The 18,876-nt window shown below is 32.2% G+C and overlaps 2 protein-coding genes across 3 annotated transcripts in view; one reads left to right on the top strand and one right to left on the bottom strand.

Annotated features, from left to right (window-relative positions):
• LOC134278909 (proprotein convertase subtilisin/kexin type 5-like) overlaps positions 1-18,551 on the top strand; it is a 31,247-nt gene extending 12,696 nt beyond the window's left edge. Inside the window, exons 1-3 of one of the 2 annotated variants that reach the window (XM_062761212.1) lie at positions 13,719-13,804; positions 15,885-17,747; positions 17,939-18,551. In XM_062761212.1, the coding sequence (XP_062617196.1) occupies positions 13,736-13,804; positions 15,885-17,747; positions 17,939-17,986 (1,980 nt within the window). In that variant the 5' untranslated portion in view covers positions 13,719-13,735 and the 3' untranslated portion in view covers positions 17,987-18,551. Of the gene's footprint in view, positions 1-13,718; positions 13,805-15,884; positions 17,748-17,938 lie in introns of those variants that run through there. The other variant, XM_062761213.1, reaches the window with a different exon arrangement.
• On the bottom strand, positions 527-6,472 carry LOC134278913 (uncharacterized). The gene is made up of 8 exons (XM_062761221.1): positions 5,848-6,472; positions 3,895-3,927; positions 3,510-3,667; positions 2,051-2,311; positions 1,574-1,678; positions 1,059-1,094; positions 910-969; positions 527-802 (listed from the first exon to the last, which is right to left on the bottom strand). Exons 1-8 carry the CDS (start codon positions 6,404-6,406, stop codon positions 605-607), a joined length of 1,410 nt encoding a protein of 469 aa, XP_062617205.1. The 5' UTR covers positions 6,407-6,472; the 3' UTR covers positions 527-604.
• Positions 18,552-18,876: the final 325 nt, after the last annotated feature.

Below are 18,876 nucleotides of genomic sequence, written 5' to 3'. Positions count from 1 at the left end.
TTTGCTGTGCTCTTATTTAATATTGTTTTATGGACGTTTGATCTTGAATACTGTTCGTTATCTCCATATATTTAATTTAAGAATTAGCCAGTTTGAAAGCAATCGTTTCAGTTAGACTATCTAAATTCGGAGTACTTTTTTTTAATCATATTAACCTCCTGACAAATTAAAAAAATGACAAATCTTAAATGAGATTTGCACACTAAAAAAAGATTTGTTCCTATTCAAATTCTTTTCTTCTTACATTACTTTCCAGATATTTTTATCCAACAATTTTTCAAACAGATACATAAGTTTAGATAAAAGACAAAACGGAATCTATGTTTATTTCCTTGTATTACAGCGTTTTTGCACGTTACAGAAATTGCACTCAAAATTCATGTAAATTTTCTGACGTGAAATGAACTCAATGTGTCACTTATGTCAATATACACTGTATATTACGATAAACAAATGAAAAAGTAATGGTAATAAGTAAAGAAAATGTCTTTTGTTGGCTAGAATTTCAAAAGTTTTTTAACTGATAAGTAAAATGTCAAGCACAGTCTTTAATGGTTGGGCGCGGACTAGAATTATGAGATTATCCAGGTTCTTCAAACTAAATTTAGACCTCTATAGTCCCTCTATTGCTCCCCCTATTTTCTTTGTTGATGTTATCCTCTACCATTTCACACAGACAAGCTCTGTCGTTCCTGGTTCTATGACGTTTACTGGCACTCTCCGGTAAAAAAGACCAGTTTATTAAGCCATTTCTCTGCTGCATATCTTCCAGCTTTCTCTCAATCAAGTTATCTGCAGTTGTCTAAAACACAAAACTTAACGAAATTACTTTATGTTCTACAAAAACTTTGAAAGTGAAAGAAATATATTAATTTGTGTTAAATATTGAAAAGAAAAATTATCATGTACCTCTAAATCCTTTTCACTCATTGTCGGACTCTTTTTCTTCAGCATTAGACAAATGTTATTCTGCAAGTAGTGTGTAACGTAAGTTTTGAGGCAAAGATTGTTTTTAAATCGGATGATCTATAATTATAAAGTGCATCTGTTTTACTTACTCTGCATTCAGTGATATCGTACTTAAAAATGTTCAGCTGATCAGATATGTAAGGGAAAAAATGAAAAGGAAGGACGAACATATATATAATATGCCAGGGCATCAACGAACATATATATAATATGCCAGGGCATCAACGATTGATAGTTGGAAACGTAGGATAATTTGATCAAACCCGTTATGCATATTAATTTATCCCACGTTTTCTACAATGATTGATGTCCCTAGCATACTCTACTAACTAGAGAGTGATTCCTAATATTCCCATTTCATTGCTGTGAAATACATTGTAAATTTTGATTTAAAAATGTTGTTTAAGAGATTTAAATTCACATGGTCTCTCCCATTTTAATTTCAAATGTCCCTGAATACTGACGACAGAAATAGTCGCATAGAAAGTCGCAAGATATTTACATGCATATTTGCATTTCGGTAATATTAAAGAGTTTTTATACAGAGAAAACAAAGAGAAATTGAAATATATAAACATGTACTCTAAAAACTTATCAAGGATACAGTGGGTTTGGATACGATGCTGTCATCATAGAAGATCAAACATTTACTTTTCTGGTAGAACTTTACATTAAGTTGAATCACGGTGATGTGAATAGATGACGATAGCTACAAAATTATACAGAGAGTATTATTCATCAAATACATTTAAAGGAGATGGGCGAACAAAGCGTGCAAAATGATTATATATAGTAAAATTTAGATTTAACAGACTGGTTGTAAGTTGATATAAAGATCTATACTATTTACAAGAATTTTGTCGTTTCTTTATGTATAAGTCATATATTAATTTATGAATTTAGTATCTAGTACAAAAATTATTCGTTGATTTATTTTATAAAGTTCGTACTCTTGAGGTTCGAACTGAAAGCAATATCTTTATTATAATAGATCGAATTATCTTTGATTTGATGTTAATTTAACACTTGAAATATTAAAATTTTAAACAAGTTAACGACAGCTAGAAATTAAAATACTCACTTTTTTTCTGCAGATATACATAAAACACAGTGAACACGGGCAAACCAAAGCGACAAGACAAGACCCAAAGATACTCAGGATAATTGTAAAACCTTGATATTTGTCCCACCAGATTAAATCACATCCGGCACAAATGCAAACAATTATTAGAATTATTCCACATAAAAACAGAAAACGCCATTTGGAAACAAAAAGTGGGTATTTCCGAAAGAGTGTTCTTGAATTTAAATCATCGATAAGGGCGTTGTAATGCTGAGTGCACTGAAAATATAATTTGAATTGCTTTAAAAAGAATCAGAGCCTTTCATTACTACTCTTAAATAATTATTGGCCAAATAACACTTTCTTTTAAAAGGATATTATTTGATATCGACTGCACATCTCTCTTCTCATAAACCCTTGGCCTACGGTGTTGAAAAAGGTTGGGATTTTTTGTCTTTAATTGTGATTGGAATGGATCGACATCTTTTGACCAATCGGCTTTATTTAGGAGATAAAGTCTGCTTTTTTGTGAATGTTGCAGAATCACCTTCGAGGTCGAGAAATGTTGTTTGAAAGATAAAAGCCGAGGCGTTAGCCGAGCCTTTTATTTTTCAAACAACATTTCGAGACCGAGGAGGTTATGTTGCATTATTCACGACAACAAGGACTTTATTTCTATTCTACTACATGTACTAGCAGCTCTCCAATACGACTGATCCTTTCTCTATAGAGAAACGAATTAGATCACCATGCTACGATAACGCTGTTTAATTTAACAGCAGAGTGCAAATTTGTTTGTTTACCTGTGATTAGAAGGCAGACGGGTTGTGCTTTCGCCGCATTAAAATTAGCCTTTAATTAATTATAAATATGTTTGTAGATAATTTAGATTCATCTTTTTGAATATACAATTACAAAATCAGTTTCCTATTTTACCACTTTATTACTCAATTCGCAGAGTTTAAACATTGCGTAGGGAGGTCCGTGAACAGCCCCGCTTAGCTTTAGAAACTTACATTCATCAACCACTTTCTGCAATATACAGTGTTAAAAATTGCAAAAAACGACACATAGATGTGGTTTATTCTTAAGTCAAATGTACATTTCAACTGCATATGTTTCAAACATGTTTCTGATCTGATAATATTTCGATGACGTTCGTGATTTATTGGAGAATAATGTCCACTGCATTTCTTTGATCTCGGCAATAATCGTAGAAGTTTTGGTAAATGACGATATCTGTGTTGAAGATATATTTCTTGATTGTTCAATCTCGGGAAATAATCTCTGTCGATGACGCGTTCTGTGCGTTCCTGGTGATTCCAGAGCACGAGACGAAAACAATCCTTTCTTTTAACAGCACCATAGGCCAAGGATTAATGAGGAAAGTAGCATATCAGATACCCTTGGCTCGAATATGAATATGACAGACAACTTAAAGTTTTAATTGAAACATGAGCATGGAGCTTGCTAATACCTCCATAGGATCCAGGTCAAAAGAGGCGATTTTCTCTTTTTCGTGATCTTCCAGTGGATGAAATCTGTAAGAGTTGCCATGGACAAAAAATTTTGCTTTTGAGGCAAACTTTTGACAAAGAAAGGCTCCATTATAAGTTTGAATGGCAACATTTTCCACTATGAATAGAAAAGTTTGTTTCTTTTTAAATTCAGTACGACATATATTTAGTACATGCATGTATAGATAGAGTTAAATATAAGGCATTTATTTTCAAGTTTCCGTTTTTTCTCTATATATAACAGAATTTAACAACTCAACTGATATACAGAGTTTAAAAACTCAACTGATATACGGTTATTACTGTCAGTTAAAGGAAAATAGAAGGCAACAATCTCAAACTCACCATTACGTTTTTTATGCAATGGATCAACACAATCTGAAGTGAAATATATAAATTTTAATATACATGTATAATCATAATAATTCAAACATTTTACTACATCTGTGTACAGGCATGCATTAATAGGTTTTAATACAGAGTATACGTATTCTTTTATTGTTTTATCTTGATTAAAACATATTAGACATTATTAATACAAGTTTGTATGTGAAAAATGTAAAAAAATGTTTGGTTGCCCTCTCCCGACCCACCTATCTACGGACATATTTTATACATCCTGTGTCGGACAAACAAACATTATTTTAAAGTTGCCTTAGCCTTAAGCTTACAAGACTTACAGAAAAATATAGGATATGAGATTGTGTGATAACGAACAATATTCAATTTCAAAGTCCATAAAACAATACAAAATAGGAGCAGAGCAAACATGAACCTCCGAAACATCAAAGGCGGGATGGAGGAGTGAGCATCCCCTGCTGACCGGTCACACCCGCCGGGTGCTCCTTGTCATGATCAGAAAATAACGGGAAAATCCCCCGTCAATTCAGTGTAAATAAATGACTAACAATAAGTATGAAAATCGCCGGTCAGCATTTGACTCAATTATAAATTGTATTTGCTGACAAGGTCATTGTATCGACCATAGAAACTTTAAAAGAGACTGCTGATATTCTTGTTTGATCAACTTGCTTGTCAATAATTTACCTCGTTTAAGAAATTGTTTATACGTAGAGCATGCGTTTGCGTAACGAATCAACTGAGGTATATATACTCCGTATGCAGGTGATGACGGTATATTGCTGCATAAATAAGGGAAGTTGATGATAGAAAAGTTAAATTCATCACGTTTATCATATATAGCTTGGTTGTTAGATTACTATTATCGTCTTTTTCAAGTTAAATATCCAAGTATGAAACAGATGTGTCAGACTCTGTGATATCTTTTATCTCAAGCTCACTAGGATATATCGTGTAGACGTAGGAATGGAAATTACTATTGTTGATAGACAATACGCCGTCGATATATCTAAATGTCGAGTTGAAGGCCACAGCAAGTGTTTTCTTCTTTTCACGCATAAGATTTTGCACATTCTGCTTCATAGGTCTGCTAATAACGGAGCGCAATTTGTATCATGGGACTTACAATAGTTTTTTGGAATACCTGATGAAGAGAATGTTGTAGGACACAAAGATAAAGCTAGAGAGGAAGCCCTGCCAAAAGAAAGCTAATGGTAAAATAGGAAAAGAAAGCTTCAAAATTTGGTCACCTACACCTTAATTACATTTATTAATTTATTTGCATAAAAGGAATTAAAATGTAGACAACAGTTGTTTTTTAATAATTCAGATAGAAATAATATAAAACCTGTATATCCCACATTTACGACGATTTAATACATTATGATGGTTTTTAAACAGAGTTCTCAAAAAAGAATAAATAACTTGTTAAATAAGTTTTATATGATCAAAAGAGGTTTTTATGAGAGTTTCAAAATGCAAATTAGTTTAATCCAGTCCCCTTACCAATAATAAGAAAAGCAATTTAAAAAATTGTCTATCCAGAAATTATTATCATTGAAAATAATCTAGCTATTACTTTATCAATTTTTATTTCTTTTCATAAAATCTGTATAATCTAAGATCTATCCAATGAATCAGCCGACAGTAATTACACACTGAGGGGAATTATTACACCAAACCCGATTTCTCCCACACGTACACCACCAAAGTTTGACCCCCACGAAAAAATGTGACTTTAAAGTATTGAGTTCATCTAAATGCTAAGGATTTCTTGAATTGAACAAGGAAATGGAGAGATATTGTTAGGAGAGAATATGGAAGGAAAGGGAATATAACTTGCCTTTTTACCAACCCAAACGATCGGAGGTAAGATTGAACATGCACCGTGAAAATGACCACATACAAAGTTGTGAAAATAAAAATAGAAACATTTACCTGGATTCAGATACGCCTCGTATATTTTTGCTGGAACGTCAATCTCTTTTTGTGCGTCGATATAAACGTAGGACTTCAAAAAGGGAGGTACATCTAAATCTTTTCCCAAAGACCGAAGAAGTAACGGAATCACGTTAACATCGGATGAACCCGTGAAGGACAATTGAGCTGCTTCGCGTGCTTCAGTCACGCACCAGTGACTCTGTACATAGTTTGGACTCAAAATTATAAGAACTTTAACACTTTTGCGCATATTGTCTGCAATGTTGTCGTCAATATTTTTCCCGGGCACGAAATCCCTCTCAAAGTTCATACATTTCATATGAAACCTTTGTTCCATACACTCACAGATTTTGTTTGCATCACCCCGATCCTCTGAATTATAAGATATAAATAAATGATACTTTTTGTCCGCCTGCAGAGGTAAAACTCTTTGTTCACTGACATTCTCCTCTTGATACAGATATGGTATAGGAATAGACAGCTCGTTTTCAGATTCACTGCCAGATATGCCATCATCAACGTTGCTCGACATCAGAGGCAATCTATCTGCTGCCATGGCGTCTCTTTTAAAGCTAAGTGATCTCCTTTTCCTTTCAGTAGCCTGTGCACATTGAATTGTAGAACCTTAAAAAACAACACTATTTAAGATTTTTAAATATCTTTCATCTTATATTACTTAAGACTGCATTGAATTTTGATATATTCATAGTAGGGATGGCAATTTTAACCGGTTAATCGATCGGAACAATGCTAATAAGTTAGAGAATCCGTAATCGGTTAGTTGAAAAAATAAAATATATGTTAATTTGAACGCAGTTTCCTTAAAATCTCTTCTTTTATTTTTATTTAGAAAGGAAAGCGGTGCATTGATTTTTACGAGGGTTGTCCAAAATGTTCGTGGACAATGACGTTTTTGTTAAAATAAATGGTTCTATCTGCATCTATTGTATATCAAAATATTTCTCATGAAAAATAAGTCAGAATGACTTAATTTTTATTGATGAAAATTAATATTTTTGTAAAAGTTGGGGTCTTTAAAGATCGCAGATTGTGCGCACGGACCAGTCTGACGTTACGCTAATTTCATTATAACGTCAAACATTTGGATTTTGACTAAACACATGTTCATGGACACACACAAGATTTTTTTTTAAGGCGCAACGCAGTTCGAATGCTAGCAACAATCTTTAAGTATAAATTATAATTCATTTAATTTTCAAAATTCAAAACAATACAAACAAATTTACGAGCGTCATCTAAATTAACAGTTTGTATACCCAAACGGAACAGCCCAGTCCGACGCTGCGCTAGATTTATAAAAACGTCATGAATAGAAATCTCCATTTACAGTTAATTACATGTGTTTTTAAATTCTTGTAGTGTCTTTGAATTTGTACACACTGTTGAAAAATCGTATATTCTAATCCCAAATCGATACATTCAATACATTTCAATAATTTTGAGTTGTTTTAACAAACATTTTGTCTCTTACATCGTTTCAACCGTTATAAAACTGTTATGACCGGACGCTGCCCCGTGCCGATGGACGACGTCGCTTTTTCTGTTGAGTTTTGACACGTACTTGCTAAGGTTTTCTTTGTGTATTTTTGTTGTCTATATAGTTAGCGATATTTAAGATATCATAAAATGACAATAACATCTTTATTTGTGTAACATAAAATTTTTATTAATTTTTGACTTGTTTTATGTAGAAAATATTCATTTAAATCCTAACTCTTTATATCAGAGTTTACATCATTTTAACCTTGGTCCGTGCGCACTCTAAAGACCCCCAATTTTTACAAAAATATTACGTTCCATCGATAAAAACTAAATCATTCTGACTTGTTTTTTTTCAAAAAAATATTTTGATATACAACAGATTTATATAGAACCATTTATTTTCACAAAATATTCACGAACTTTTTGGACAACCCTCGTATTTACTATCAATTTTAAACATCGTATTATTAAGAATATTCAGAGGTAATTATAGCACTCCAGACTGAGATCGCAGGATAATTGGTCAATATGTAAAGTGTTAATGACTGTTTTTATAACATCATGCCATTACCCAGATATTTCTATGTATTTTTAAAGATATCAAAAACATAACCGTTAAGCACTTTTAATTACAGTACTTATGTCTATGAAATTACGAGGGACTTCAATAAATGATGTCATTAACTCGATGACATACAACATAGTAGTCAAATGACATAAAGCTTGAATTTCTCTCATTATTGAATCTTTAATGAATTGACAACAGTTTGTATGACCACTTTTCATCGCATTATTTCATCGTGGGAAGCTGGAAAACAATGGCTATTCGAGACACTGCATTAAAAATGAATAGTCAAGAATCAGTAAACTAGAGTAAAATTAAACGCTTCATTAAAGCAGCTTAAAACTTGTTAATATTCCAAAAATATATGAACTGAAATATGTGAAAGTTACAGCAACCAATGCCTGTTTTATAGACAGGTGAACATGTAAATTTCAGTAAACAAAAATTATATAATAGGCATCAAAAATGGGTACCGTCTTTGGCAAAAATGACTTACAACAACCGATGTAAATTTGCGAAATTTCAACAAATTATCACTGTTTATGTTTTATTGACTTTAAGACACATAGCAAAATTGATAAAAATCATTTTGGGGAATGCTCATACTGATTTAAATAAACTTTTATAGTAAAAAAGTTTAATACTCAAAGGTCAACCTATATTTTGAAAAAGTGTGAAAACGACAGCGTGTAGGAATATCCTAACAAGTCTTTTAAAAAATCAAAAATTGTACTTATCCTCGTTTGTGTGAAATTCTAATAGATAATAATGAAACTTGAATCCATTTTGCTTTAATCCCTCAAAACAAATTTACAATAAGATGCATTTGACAAAACTGCAAGGGCCAAAGAAGAGCAAAGAATTGCAGGAGCATTAAACAGTTTTATATGCTATTTTCTGCAATATTAGCGACCATTTGGGCGTTATAGAATTTGATCACGCGACCGACTTCATTCATATCCCAATGAAACTGTAAAAATGATATCTTATTTCTGAAATATTTACATTTGCTAATGTCTTTCCTTATATGACAATATAAATTAAATTGACATTCAATTTTCAATGACATGCAGTTGGCAAACCGCACAAGAAAAGTAAAATATGAATATAAGAAATAAAATATCATTTTTTCGAGTTTCATTGGGATGTGACATGAAATCGGTACGTGATCAAATCTACTATAACGCCCTTTGTGTGTTATAGAATTTGATCACGTGACCGACTTCATGTCACATCCCAATGAAACTCTAAAAATGATATCTTATTTCTTAAGACGTACTTTCTGGGCTATCATATAAACAATAAAAGCAGTTATTTCTGGTCTGTTTTAGCAAAATATTGAATACAGAAAACTTCAAATTCAATTAAATAAAACAAAACTGGCGACAAACAGGACTGACCAGCTGACATAAAAATGTTTATGCCACCATCGGATCACGCTTGTGAGTTTTAAAAATAGATCGACATTCATAATAAATGAAGCATAAACCAGCTCAGTTTGTATCGTTGTGACCGGGAAAAGAAACGCATCTCAAACTCTTGCCTTATTTGCATCAAATTCATATTAGCCCTATTACTTTCTATTTTCTTCCTCAATCTTTGAACAAACCAGACTGGTGTAAATCGAAGGCGTCGTCGGTCTGCAACTTTCGCTCTGAGCGTTGTCGTTAATGTCAACATTGCCATAGTCAAGGACGAACTATTCTGAAGTAAACTCGTAATTACGATATTTGTTGACTTAAACAACATTTGATAAGTCTTTATTAGTTTATTTATTGATTGTTTAGACAATTTAAGTTGAACTCTATCGAAATTCATCACGATTACGTTCCTTTGCTGTATAAAGTATTCCTACGCCGTATAGATAAAACGGATTGTATGGAGGCCTCAAAGAAAAATAATTAAAATATAAATTTTAAAATTCGTCATCATGGTTATTGGAATTAAATGAAATATTAGGAAAATTTTGATCAAGGCAATAAATTACACCCCCCCCCCTTACCACCACCACCAAAAAAGCAGTGTAGTAAAGCAGGAATTGTGAAATGCACTTACTGAGGATAAACAAATTTCCGTCCTTCAAATCAGTATGAAATTCCTGTTCTGTTAATTCATAAACATCATCGTCCTTCTCACAACCATCCAGCCAATACTGCACCTGTTGTAATATATTTATGTAAGTCAGTTATGTTTATAATGAGGCAAAATATTTTAAAATCTACTTTACTTAAAGACACAGACATGTAACACAAATTAAGACATCATAAATACAAGACATACATATAGTTATAAAGTTTACTTGAAGATTAAATGCTTTACCTTCTTATATAGCTCAAATTTTAACAACGTCACACCACTGGAATGTTATACTTTATTGTAATGAACTCTGTTTTGAAAGGAACAGTTTGAAATAGGAAGAATGTTTACTTATCTAGAGTTTAAAACAATACAAGAATAAAAATATGTTGCTAGTTTTCAACATCATATTATATACACAATTTTTTTTATATTTACTTCTCAAGTAAAGTGTACCAAATGTTTAAGCACTGTTTATCACTCCATACCCCTTTTTAAACACCTTCAATAAGTTAAAAGTACTTTAGAGAAAATAATGAAGGTGATAGGAAGAAAAGTGTATTGTTCTCTGCCACATTTACAAAAATTGATTGCCCTCTCCAGACCAACTGACTAAAAACTTTACATTGATTTCTTTTTTCTTTGTATTTCTTCAATGAAGAAAAATCAAAGATGAATCTGAAAGTAAAATTAATGATAAACATGAACTTATTAATCATTAAAAAAAAACCACTTTTCATTATTGATTTCAAAGAATTATAATAAATCTTACATTTTATGTGTATCAAAGTTTTTTTTGTGTTGTTCTAAATATTGAACAGAAATTACCTTCGAATTTCCCAACTAGGTATATGTACAAGAAATAAACAAACAAGTGAAAGAATATTTACACAATGCCTCAGGCAAGGTTATCAGTGAAAAAAAAGCTTATTGTTGCAAATAATTGTAAATCAGCAATGACATTAAATGAGATTCAATTTACCTTGATTATCCAGCAAAGTCTATTTACACTTCATACTCAAAGCATCCAAATATAACTGGTGAAATATATCTGCAAAAAGATAAAAAGATATATAAGTAACTTTTTTCATATTATATTGAAAGACTATGAAGGAAGGGAGGTAACTCAGTTATAAGAACGGTTGAAACTATTGGGAGGCATAAAATGAATTAAGGAGGATCTCTTCACCTATAAAGTATAACTGTTATTCAACTGATTTTTGTTGCATGCATTTGTTTCTTATAATGGGCACAATATACGATAAAATGAGGTTCCAAAGTATTTCAATTTATTTTTAGAAATATTTTAAAATAGTTTTATTTTGTTAAAACTGCTTTCTGTATTTTAAAAAGCCCAGTGCTTTAAATTTCTCTTCAAAGTTTAATGTTATAGAATATTGAAATAATAACCAACAAAGTTGATAATAAAATCAACATAATTTTTATTTCAATTTTCAAAAGAAGATAAAAGAAAAACTAAAACAGCATTTTCTTGAGAAACCTGGTTGGATCATATCCAATATCTGAAAAGATATATGATTTAAAAGGGTAAAAACAATGAAAAAAAGAAATGGAACAAATTTGAAAAACTTTAAAAAATTTCAAACATCACAAAAATTCAGGTGTGAGAGATCCGCTACAAGAGTGGGCTCAAATATCTTGGCAATGTTTTTCTATAAACTTCAGATAAACTCTACTATGACTTGCACCAGTATTGATTGATTGATTGTATACTGTTTAACGTCCCTCTCCAGAATATTTAACTGATATGGAGACGTCACCATTGTCGGTGAAGGGCTGCATTTAGGCCTATGCTCGGCACTTACGGCCTTTGAGCAGGGAGGGATCTTTATCGTGCCACACCTGCTGTGACACGGGGCCTCGGTTTAAAAGGTCTTATCCGAAGGACCGCCCCATTTAGTCGCCTTTTACGACAAGCAAGGGGGTACTGAGGACCTATTCTAACCCGAATCCCCACGGGACTGCACCAGTATTGAAAAAAAATGTCAAGCAAGGGCATTGAAAGAAGTTCGTATTGTACATGTATTGTTTATCAAATGAGTTTAAGCGAAAACCATCACGTTTCAAATCAATGACAAAGACTTGTATTTAGTGACATCATGGTATTCAGAAAGGTTGATTTACTTACCATTTTTATCCAATGTGTATGTGTTATCCAGTGTTATATATAACAAAACTTGTAAACATAGGAAATAGCCAAAAGCGGATGAAAGAAATTTCTATAACCAAATTAACACTTCGTCTAAAACATGCACTTTTCCCACGCATACAAACAGCTGATAATCAATGTTGATCAAACGTTTGGGTCATGCAAAATTCCACTTACTGTCTGATCTCATGAAGAGTTTAAATTTCACCGGGTATAACCATTCACTTGGGTGTATACAAATCGTGAACAGAGTATTCTCCAGTCGATGGGAAGATAATACATATGTCTTATCTTATCAAATTCGCATTTTTGGGGGATATATTTTGCTGGAAAGCATATATATTTATTTATGTTTATTGAGGGAAAAAGAAATTTCGGAGTGTATGGCGTTTTGACACGTATTGATGAATTAGCATATGTACAAGCCATGTTTTTATATCATTTTCTCTCAAAATCTTAATCTAATAAGTTTGTAAATATTATTATCTAATAATTAAATAAGTAGAAATTGAATAAATTGACAAACAATTCATTTTTAAAGAAGGATAGGTATTGGGCAATACGTTGTATTAATTGAGTGGATACAATGTACACTCCGTCCAAAATATCGCATGTTGTGTTATACTCAGTGATTTATCGGTGTTAAGTGAATTTGAATCAGATCATTTGGGACCAAAATGGTGTTTCAACGTAAGTACGCCATGTTGTGACGTTGTAGAGAACCCCCTTAAATAAATTAAACTCTAACTTGATTTTTCGTAAAAATATATTTTTATATCTTAATTTTACAAATAACAATTTATTCTTGAAGGAAACTATGTGTGTGCCCTCATGTTGCCATTTTAATCTCCATTTTCCATGTCACATTCATGAGGAATTATTCTTTAAAAAATCAGCAAGAAAAATCCATACCTTCCAAAATTTCAGTCATCGTATATATTGAAACAGTATCTTTACTACTTACGAAAATGAATAAAACTTCAGCGTAATCCATCATTATCCTCCAATTTTTTTTATTTATATTTTCATGACGCGTAATAAAATACAATTATACTTACTTTACGGAATTTTTCAAAGACAAAACACAGTCTGAAAGATATTTTTTATTCAAAATTTACCAACGTTACTCAATTTTTGTTATGTCAAGGTCATATCTTATTTTATATAATTAATCACAAAAAACACTTACTTACACCGAGCCAAAAGAAGTCAACGTGGCCGACTCCGAACAAATTCTGCAATAGATTAGAGTTATCGTTCTTGGCAAAGATTGCGTTATCTGGAAAGGCTACCTTCGGTTTTATTTCTAAATATTACGGAATCCAGATTGTGTGTTTATCTTTTGAGATTTGTTGGATTTTGGTCTGTACCTAAGGCATCCTAAGGTCCTACATGTTAGATCTTTATGCAGTAGTTATCATTTTTTGTCTTCATTACATTTTTCTTTGGGTAAAAATCATAACATTTCCTGCTACATATTGCTAAATTTAACCTATTTGAGAAAATGATTATTATTTGGCATAAAGGACACCATACACTTGTTTGTTAACTTGATCGCTACATACAGAATCATGCATCAAGTAATAAAATATTTAATTTATTTGATCTATAGATTGACATTTTTTGTGCCTTCCATACAAGTAAGTATTTTTACTATAATATGTAATATTTATGTATGCCTTCTTTGGCTATTTCAATTGACGTGCAGTTATTGTTAATCATTAAAGGTACTTGGACACAGATTTAAAGTCAATATTTTCTCTATAATGTTACGACTTATATATTTTAATAGCATTTCACACAAAAATTAATTAAAAATCTTATTTCATTTAAAAGTTATTAAAACTTCAAATTTTTAGGCGGGTTTGATTGACACATGCTTGCACTTTCACAAATTTTAACCTTATTCTTAATCCTTAGGAAAAGTGGCAATCTTGTTGTGTATTAATAAGAAATATTTAAAACTTTTATCCAGAAAAATAATTTTATTCAAAGTAGAGATGTTAGAAAGCAGAACTCCTTCACAAGTATCGTCATTCCGAAGTAAGAGTTGCGTACATGGTTTAGCAAATCGAGCACACTCGTGTTATGTACACAGTTTTTGTAAACAGGGCACGAGTTATGTTTTTGTTTATGTTTAGAATTCACCGGGTGCGTTCTAAATCGTCACAGTCTGCTTACCACAACTGCATGAACTGACAATATATTGTGTGTTTGTTTTGCTTTCGAACATGTCTACTCTGAATTTTCTGGATTATAGTATTGATATTTTTCATTTATACACAACGAGATTGCCACTTTTTTTAAGGATTAAGAATAAAATTTATTTGTAAAGGTGCAAGGATGTGTCAATCAAATCCGCCAAAAAATTTGAAATATTAATATCTTTTATATGAAATAAGATTTTTAATTAATTTTTGTGTGAAATGCTTTTAAAATATATAAGTCGTAATATTATAGAGAAAATAATAACTTCAAATCTGTGTCCAAGTACCTTTAAAGCGGCAATACGACTGCAAATTGTGTGCTTTTTCATTCAAATTTACCCAATAAATCATTCTGGAATAAGGTAAAAAGTTGAAGTAAGCATTTGAGAAAAAAATAATCTCTCCTCATTCAAAATTAACGTAATTAAAATCTGCCGAAAATCAAGGGTCTTTGAAAGCCATGGAGATACGAGAAATAATAGCATGTATCAACAAACCTTTAGGGTAGAACCTTCGCGAGCCCCACGTGAATGTCGCAGAGATCCCGTTTCTTCTTCATCCAATGATTATATTAATTAATCTCCGAACTAAATTTTTGTCAGAAAAGTTGCTCTTTAATTTCAAGCAATATTTTTTGGTTTTTTTTTTCGTTTTGGTCGACTTTGTTAATGTAGAAGGCCTACCAGAATTCCCTCTCTTACCATGCTGTTTTATTTATGAAAACTATAGCATGGAATGTGGAACGCGAACACGTTGCGATGTATATATTTATGGGCCATGAATAATTATTAATTTTAATGAAATAATCAGAATTATTTACTTATGAAATTTGTAATTTTCTGAAAGTGTATACATTTATGAGTATGAAAAAAAATTCCAAATCCTATAGGAAAATTTTAACAAGTATGTTTTTGAAGAGATGCGCCGTATTGTAACTTTAACAATGACTAATTTTAAATCTAGAAGAAATTGCAAACGACTAGCCAAAAATAGATGGGAATTTACGGTAGCTCTTTTAATCCTAGTTCTTTTCTGTCTTGTAATGTTTATAAATCAAACAAATCTCTTAGCGAAAGAACGTAGAATCTAACTGAGAATGTATGTAGTCATTTTTGCTTTTGGAGAAAACGTTGTGAAAAATTGTTTGGTACCATCTGGTACCATTTGTCAGTTGTTTTAACCAAAAAAAATTTCTACTTATTCGGGTATAGCACGCTTATGTCTTTCTTCTATGTAAACTATTCAAAGCATGCCTCTCCGACTGGGAGAAACGTTCAATTCTGTTATTACCCTCACATCGTATATGAAAACTTTTTAAATAAAAAATTCTTTATTGATACTTGTAATTTTCCTGAAATTGGCAACTTTGTGGAGGAAACTATATTTTACTTCGTTAATAATATAACAAAAAGTGTTTGTAAAACTTCTTTGAGCTATTCTACATCCACAAACCTTGTTCAATCTTTCTTTTTCAAAAGATTGACATTAATTAAACGCAATCTATTTAATAAAGGGACAAGATGTCAAATGCCTTCCAACAGAAGTAATCGTTCGAGTAGGAAACAACTGGGATTGGCATTATACATGTAAAAGAGCGTGTCCAACAACCCAGTATGTATACAGAGAACATTGCTACAACACTTGTCCATCGCAAACCGTTGCTAAAGACAATGGATTTATCAAGTTCTGTGTCAGTGATCTAGAAAACTTCCATTGCCCTAGGTCTATATGCCAGGAAGAATACCCGTATTGTTTTGACGGAAATTGTCTTCATTCGTGTCCTGAATACACAGTTGGATTCAATAGTTCATGTGTAATGTCATGTCCGTCTGAAACAAAGTATATTACGGCGTTTTCTTGTGAAGGTGTGTGCTATTCTGGAAACAAATCTTGCTCATCGAAGTGTCCGTTTTCTCATCCCTTTCAGTTTCGTTCAACCCATCTTTATCATTGTCTAAAAGAGTGTCCATCTTATACCATGCAAAGCTTCAGCAACTGTGAATTATCTTGCCCCAGTGATCGCCCTTTTCTCTACAACAAAACATGTCAAGTCACCTGCCCCTCTTCAAGTCCCTTTACTTCTCTCAGAACTACAGAATTCAATAAAATTTTCATATGCTCCGAAAGTTGCCATGAAATGATGGCATCTTATAAAAATGTATGCGTTTCTATTTGTCCCAGCAGATCACCTCTTGAATATCGTGGAAAATGTGTAGCATATTGTCAGAGAGATCGTCCATTTATTAATACAAAACCAGATAAAAAGGCATCTATATTTTATCAGCAGTGTGTTGCGAAGTGTCCATCCGATAAATTTCTCTGGATTAAGAATAAAGAATGTGTGATTGATTGCCCAGACAACACTTTACTATTCAATAAAACATGTGTCGAGGTATGTCCACAAACATTTCCTTTAAACTACACAAAGTTGGAACATAGAAAACATGAACATATATGTGTTAAAAGGTGTCCAAGAAATACTTATCGATACAACTCTTTCTGCTTTGATCAATGTCCACCTTATATGAAATATGTCCATTCAAATTGTACATCCGATTGTCCAAAAACATACCCTTACATTATAATGGACAATGCCACTTGTGTACAATCATGTCCACCTCATTACCTTTATAATGGGAATATGTGTGATAGAAAGTGTCCTAAGGGACACTTCTACATAGAGAACCATCAATGTGTAAACGTGTGTTCAAATATCTCGGCGCTTCAGAGACGAACAACACAAGGAATAGTTTGCTTGAATTCGTCTACCTGCCCTTATGATACAGTCCTGATGGAAAACACGACCCACTGTATAGGGAAGTGTCCAAAGAGTATGATAATTATTAATGATATGTGCACAAAATGCACGTCTTGTCCCAACTCTACCTTTGTAGAGAATTCTACACTTGGGACAATGTGTACAGATAAATGTTCCAATAATTTATATCTGGATGGTAACCAGTGTGTTCACACGTGTCCTTCCTCTAAAGTTTTGGTAGGACACAACTGTAGTAACGATTGTCCAGCTTCCAAGCCATATCGGTTTGTTAATACCAGTAATTATGACAATCCTGTGACGGTTTGTGTGTCGGCCTGTCCTAATGCTTACGTCATCTACCAGAAAAAATGTATCTTGGGAGAAGATTGTTCGTTTTACGTATATGAGGGTCGCTGTTACGAGGTATGTCCGAAACACACCGCACCTGGTCCAGGGTACTTCATCCCTAAGAGGTGTATGAATCAACAATCTGAACCCTATTTACCACTAGGACTGATTTGCTTCGGTTTTGCAGTTCTGTTTCTTATATGCATTTGCATCTATTGCTGTTATAAAGGACGTGACAAACGTAAAAAGAGTTCATCTCAAAGGGTTTGGGTGAGTGTCTTAATTCATATTATAATATTTTTAAGCATCTTGGGGAATAAACCAAAAAGAGGGATAATTTTGTTTATATGTATTGAAAACAGAAATGAAAGTATTCAAATTTTAGTTAATTTCTAAAATGATACAATTCAGATGATAATAACTTGTTATGTCTGTTTTACTTTTTATTATTTTTCTTTCAGGATGATTCACAAACTTTAATTGAAGACGCAGAGCAAAGACCAATTTAACACCAATTTTTTATACGCAATGTTTACATGTTCTCATACATATTCATCGGGTAGAGAATGTGGTAGACGTCTATGTACAGAATTTTAAAACATAAAAACACGAGTCGCTTGCAACTGCTTTTGATGAGGCTGGGAGTCAACATATTAACCATCTGATACAATTTTAAGTGAGACATAATATGTTAAGCTATCAACTTTCATTTTGCAAAGAAAAATTTTCATACATTTTAGTTTTAAAATGTGATCATTTTTGAACAATGTTGCATATTCATTTGTAGCTCTTCTTCAAAATCAGATCAAAATAGTCTGACAATGGCCACAACCACCCAGCCCTTTTAACATTTATGTGAAATATTTTAGTGTTCACAGCTTGTCTTGAAATAAAGGTTTTTCGGGTAGGTCATTGTGTTTTTCTATGGCCGTTAAAGACTAAGTTAATATATATAAACTATCATCATTGTATATTGTTTTCAAACCAAATAGTGATATTTTTTCCTGCTAAACTTTACTATGGAATTTTCTATCTACCACCACGGCTCAATGCAGGTGTGACGGGTTGTCAGCAAGGGATGCTTATTCATCCTAAGCACCTGATATTAGTTTTCTTTGATTTTCAGGGGGTACTTTTAATGCCATGTTTGCAGATTTTTTTTCTCTTTGAGGATGTTTTTAGATTAATCCATATTTGTTACCTCCACCTTTCTCAGTGTAATACAATGTAAGACAAAGATTTCGTTAATACATTTTATATATTTACAATTTTGACAATGCGGAAAAAAAAGTATTCCCTGGCGTCCTCTGCAAGCAAATGGTGAAAAATTGTAGAGTATTTGGTTAAATCAACAGAGGTCTTCAACTATCGTCTTCAACTTTATAGTATATGTGAAGTA

Source organism: Saccostrea cucullata, unplaced genomic scaffold (assembly GCF_032062105.1).
Source record: "Saccostrea cucullata isolate Sc308-1 unplaced genomic scaffold, CSIRO_AGI_Scuc_v1 ctg1817, whole genome shotgun sequence".
Classification (NCBI taxonomy): domain Eukaryota; kingdom Metazoa; phylum Mollusca; class Bivalvia; order Ostreida; family Ostreidae; genus Saccostrea; species Saccostrea cuccullata.
This window is presented reverse-complemented; position numbering and strand designations above follow the sequence as displayed.

What these genes read in the sequence shown, in the direction of transcription:
- LOC134278913 (XM_062761221.1), bottom strand. Translation starts at nt 6,406, where the DNA reads ATGGCAGCAGATAGATTGCCTCTGATGTCGAGCAACGTTGATGATGGC. An exon ending in GCATCGTATCCAAACCCACT is followed by an intron (nt 1,095 to 1,573) that starts GTATCCTTGATA and finishes ATATCTGATCAG; the next exon opens with CTGAACATTTTTAAGTACGA. An exon ending in TGAGTGAAAAGGATTTAGAG is followed by an intron (nt 803 to 909) that starts GTACATGATAAT and finishes TTTGTGTTTTAG; the next exon opens with ACAACTGCAGATAACTTGAT.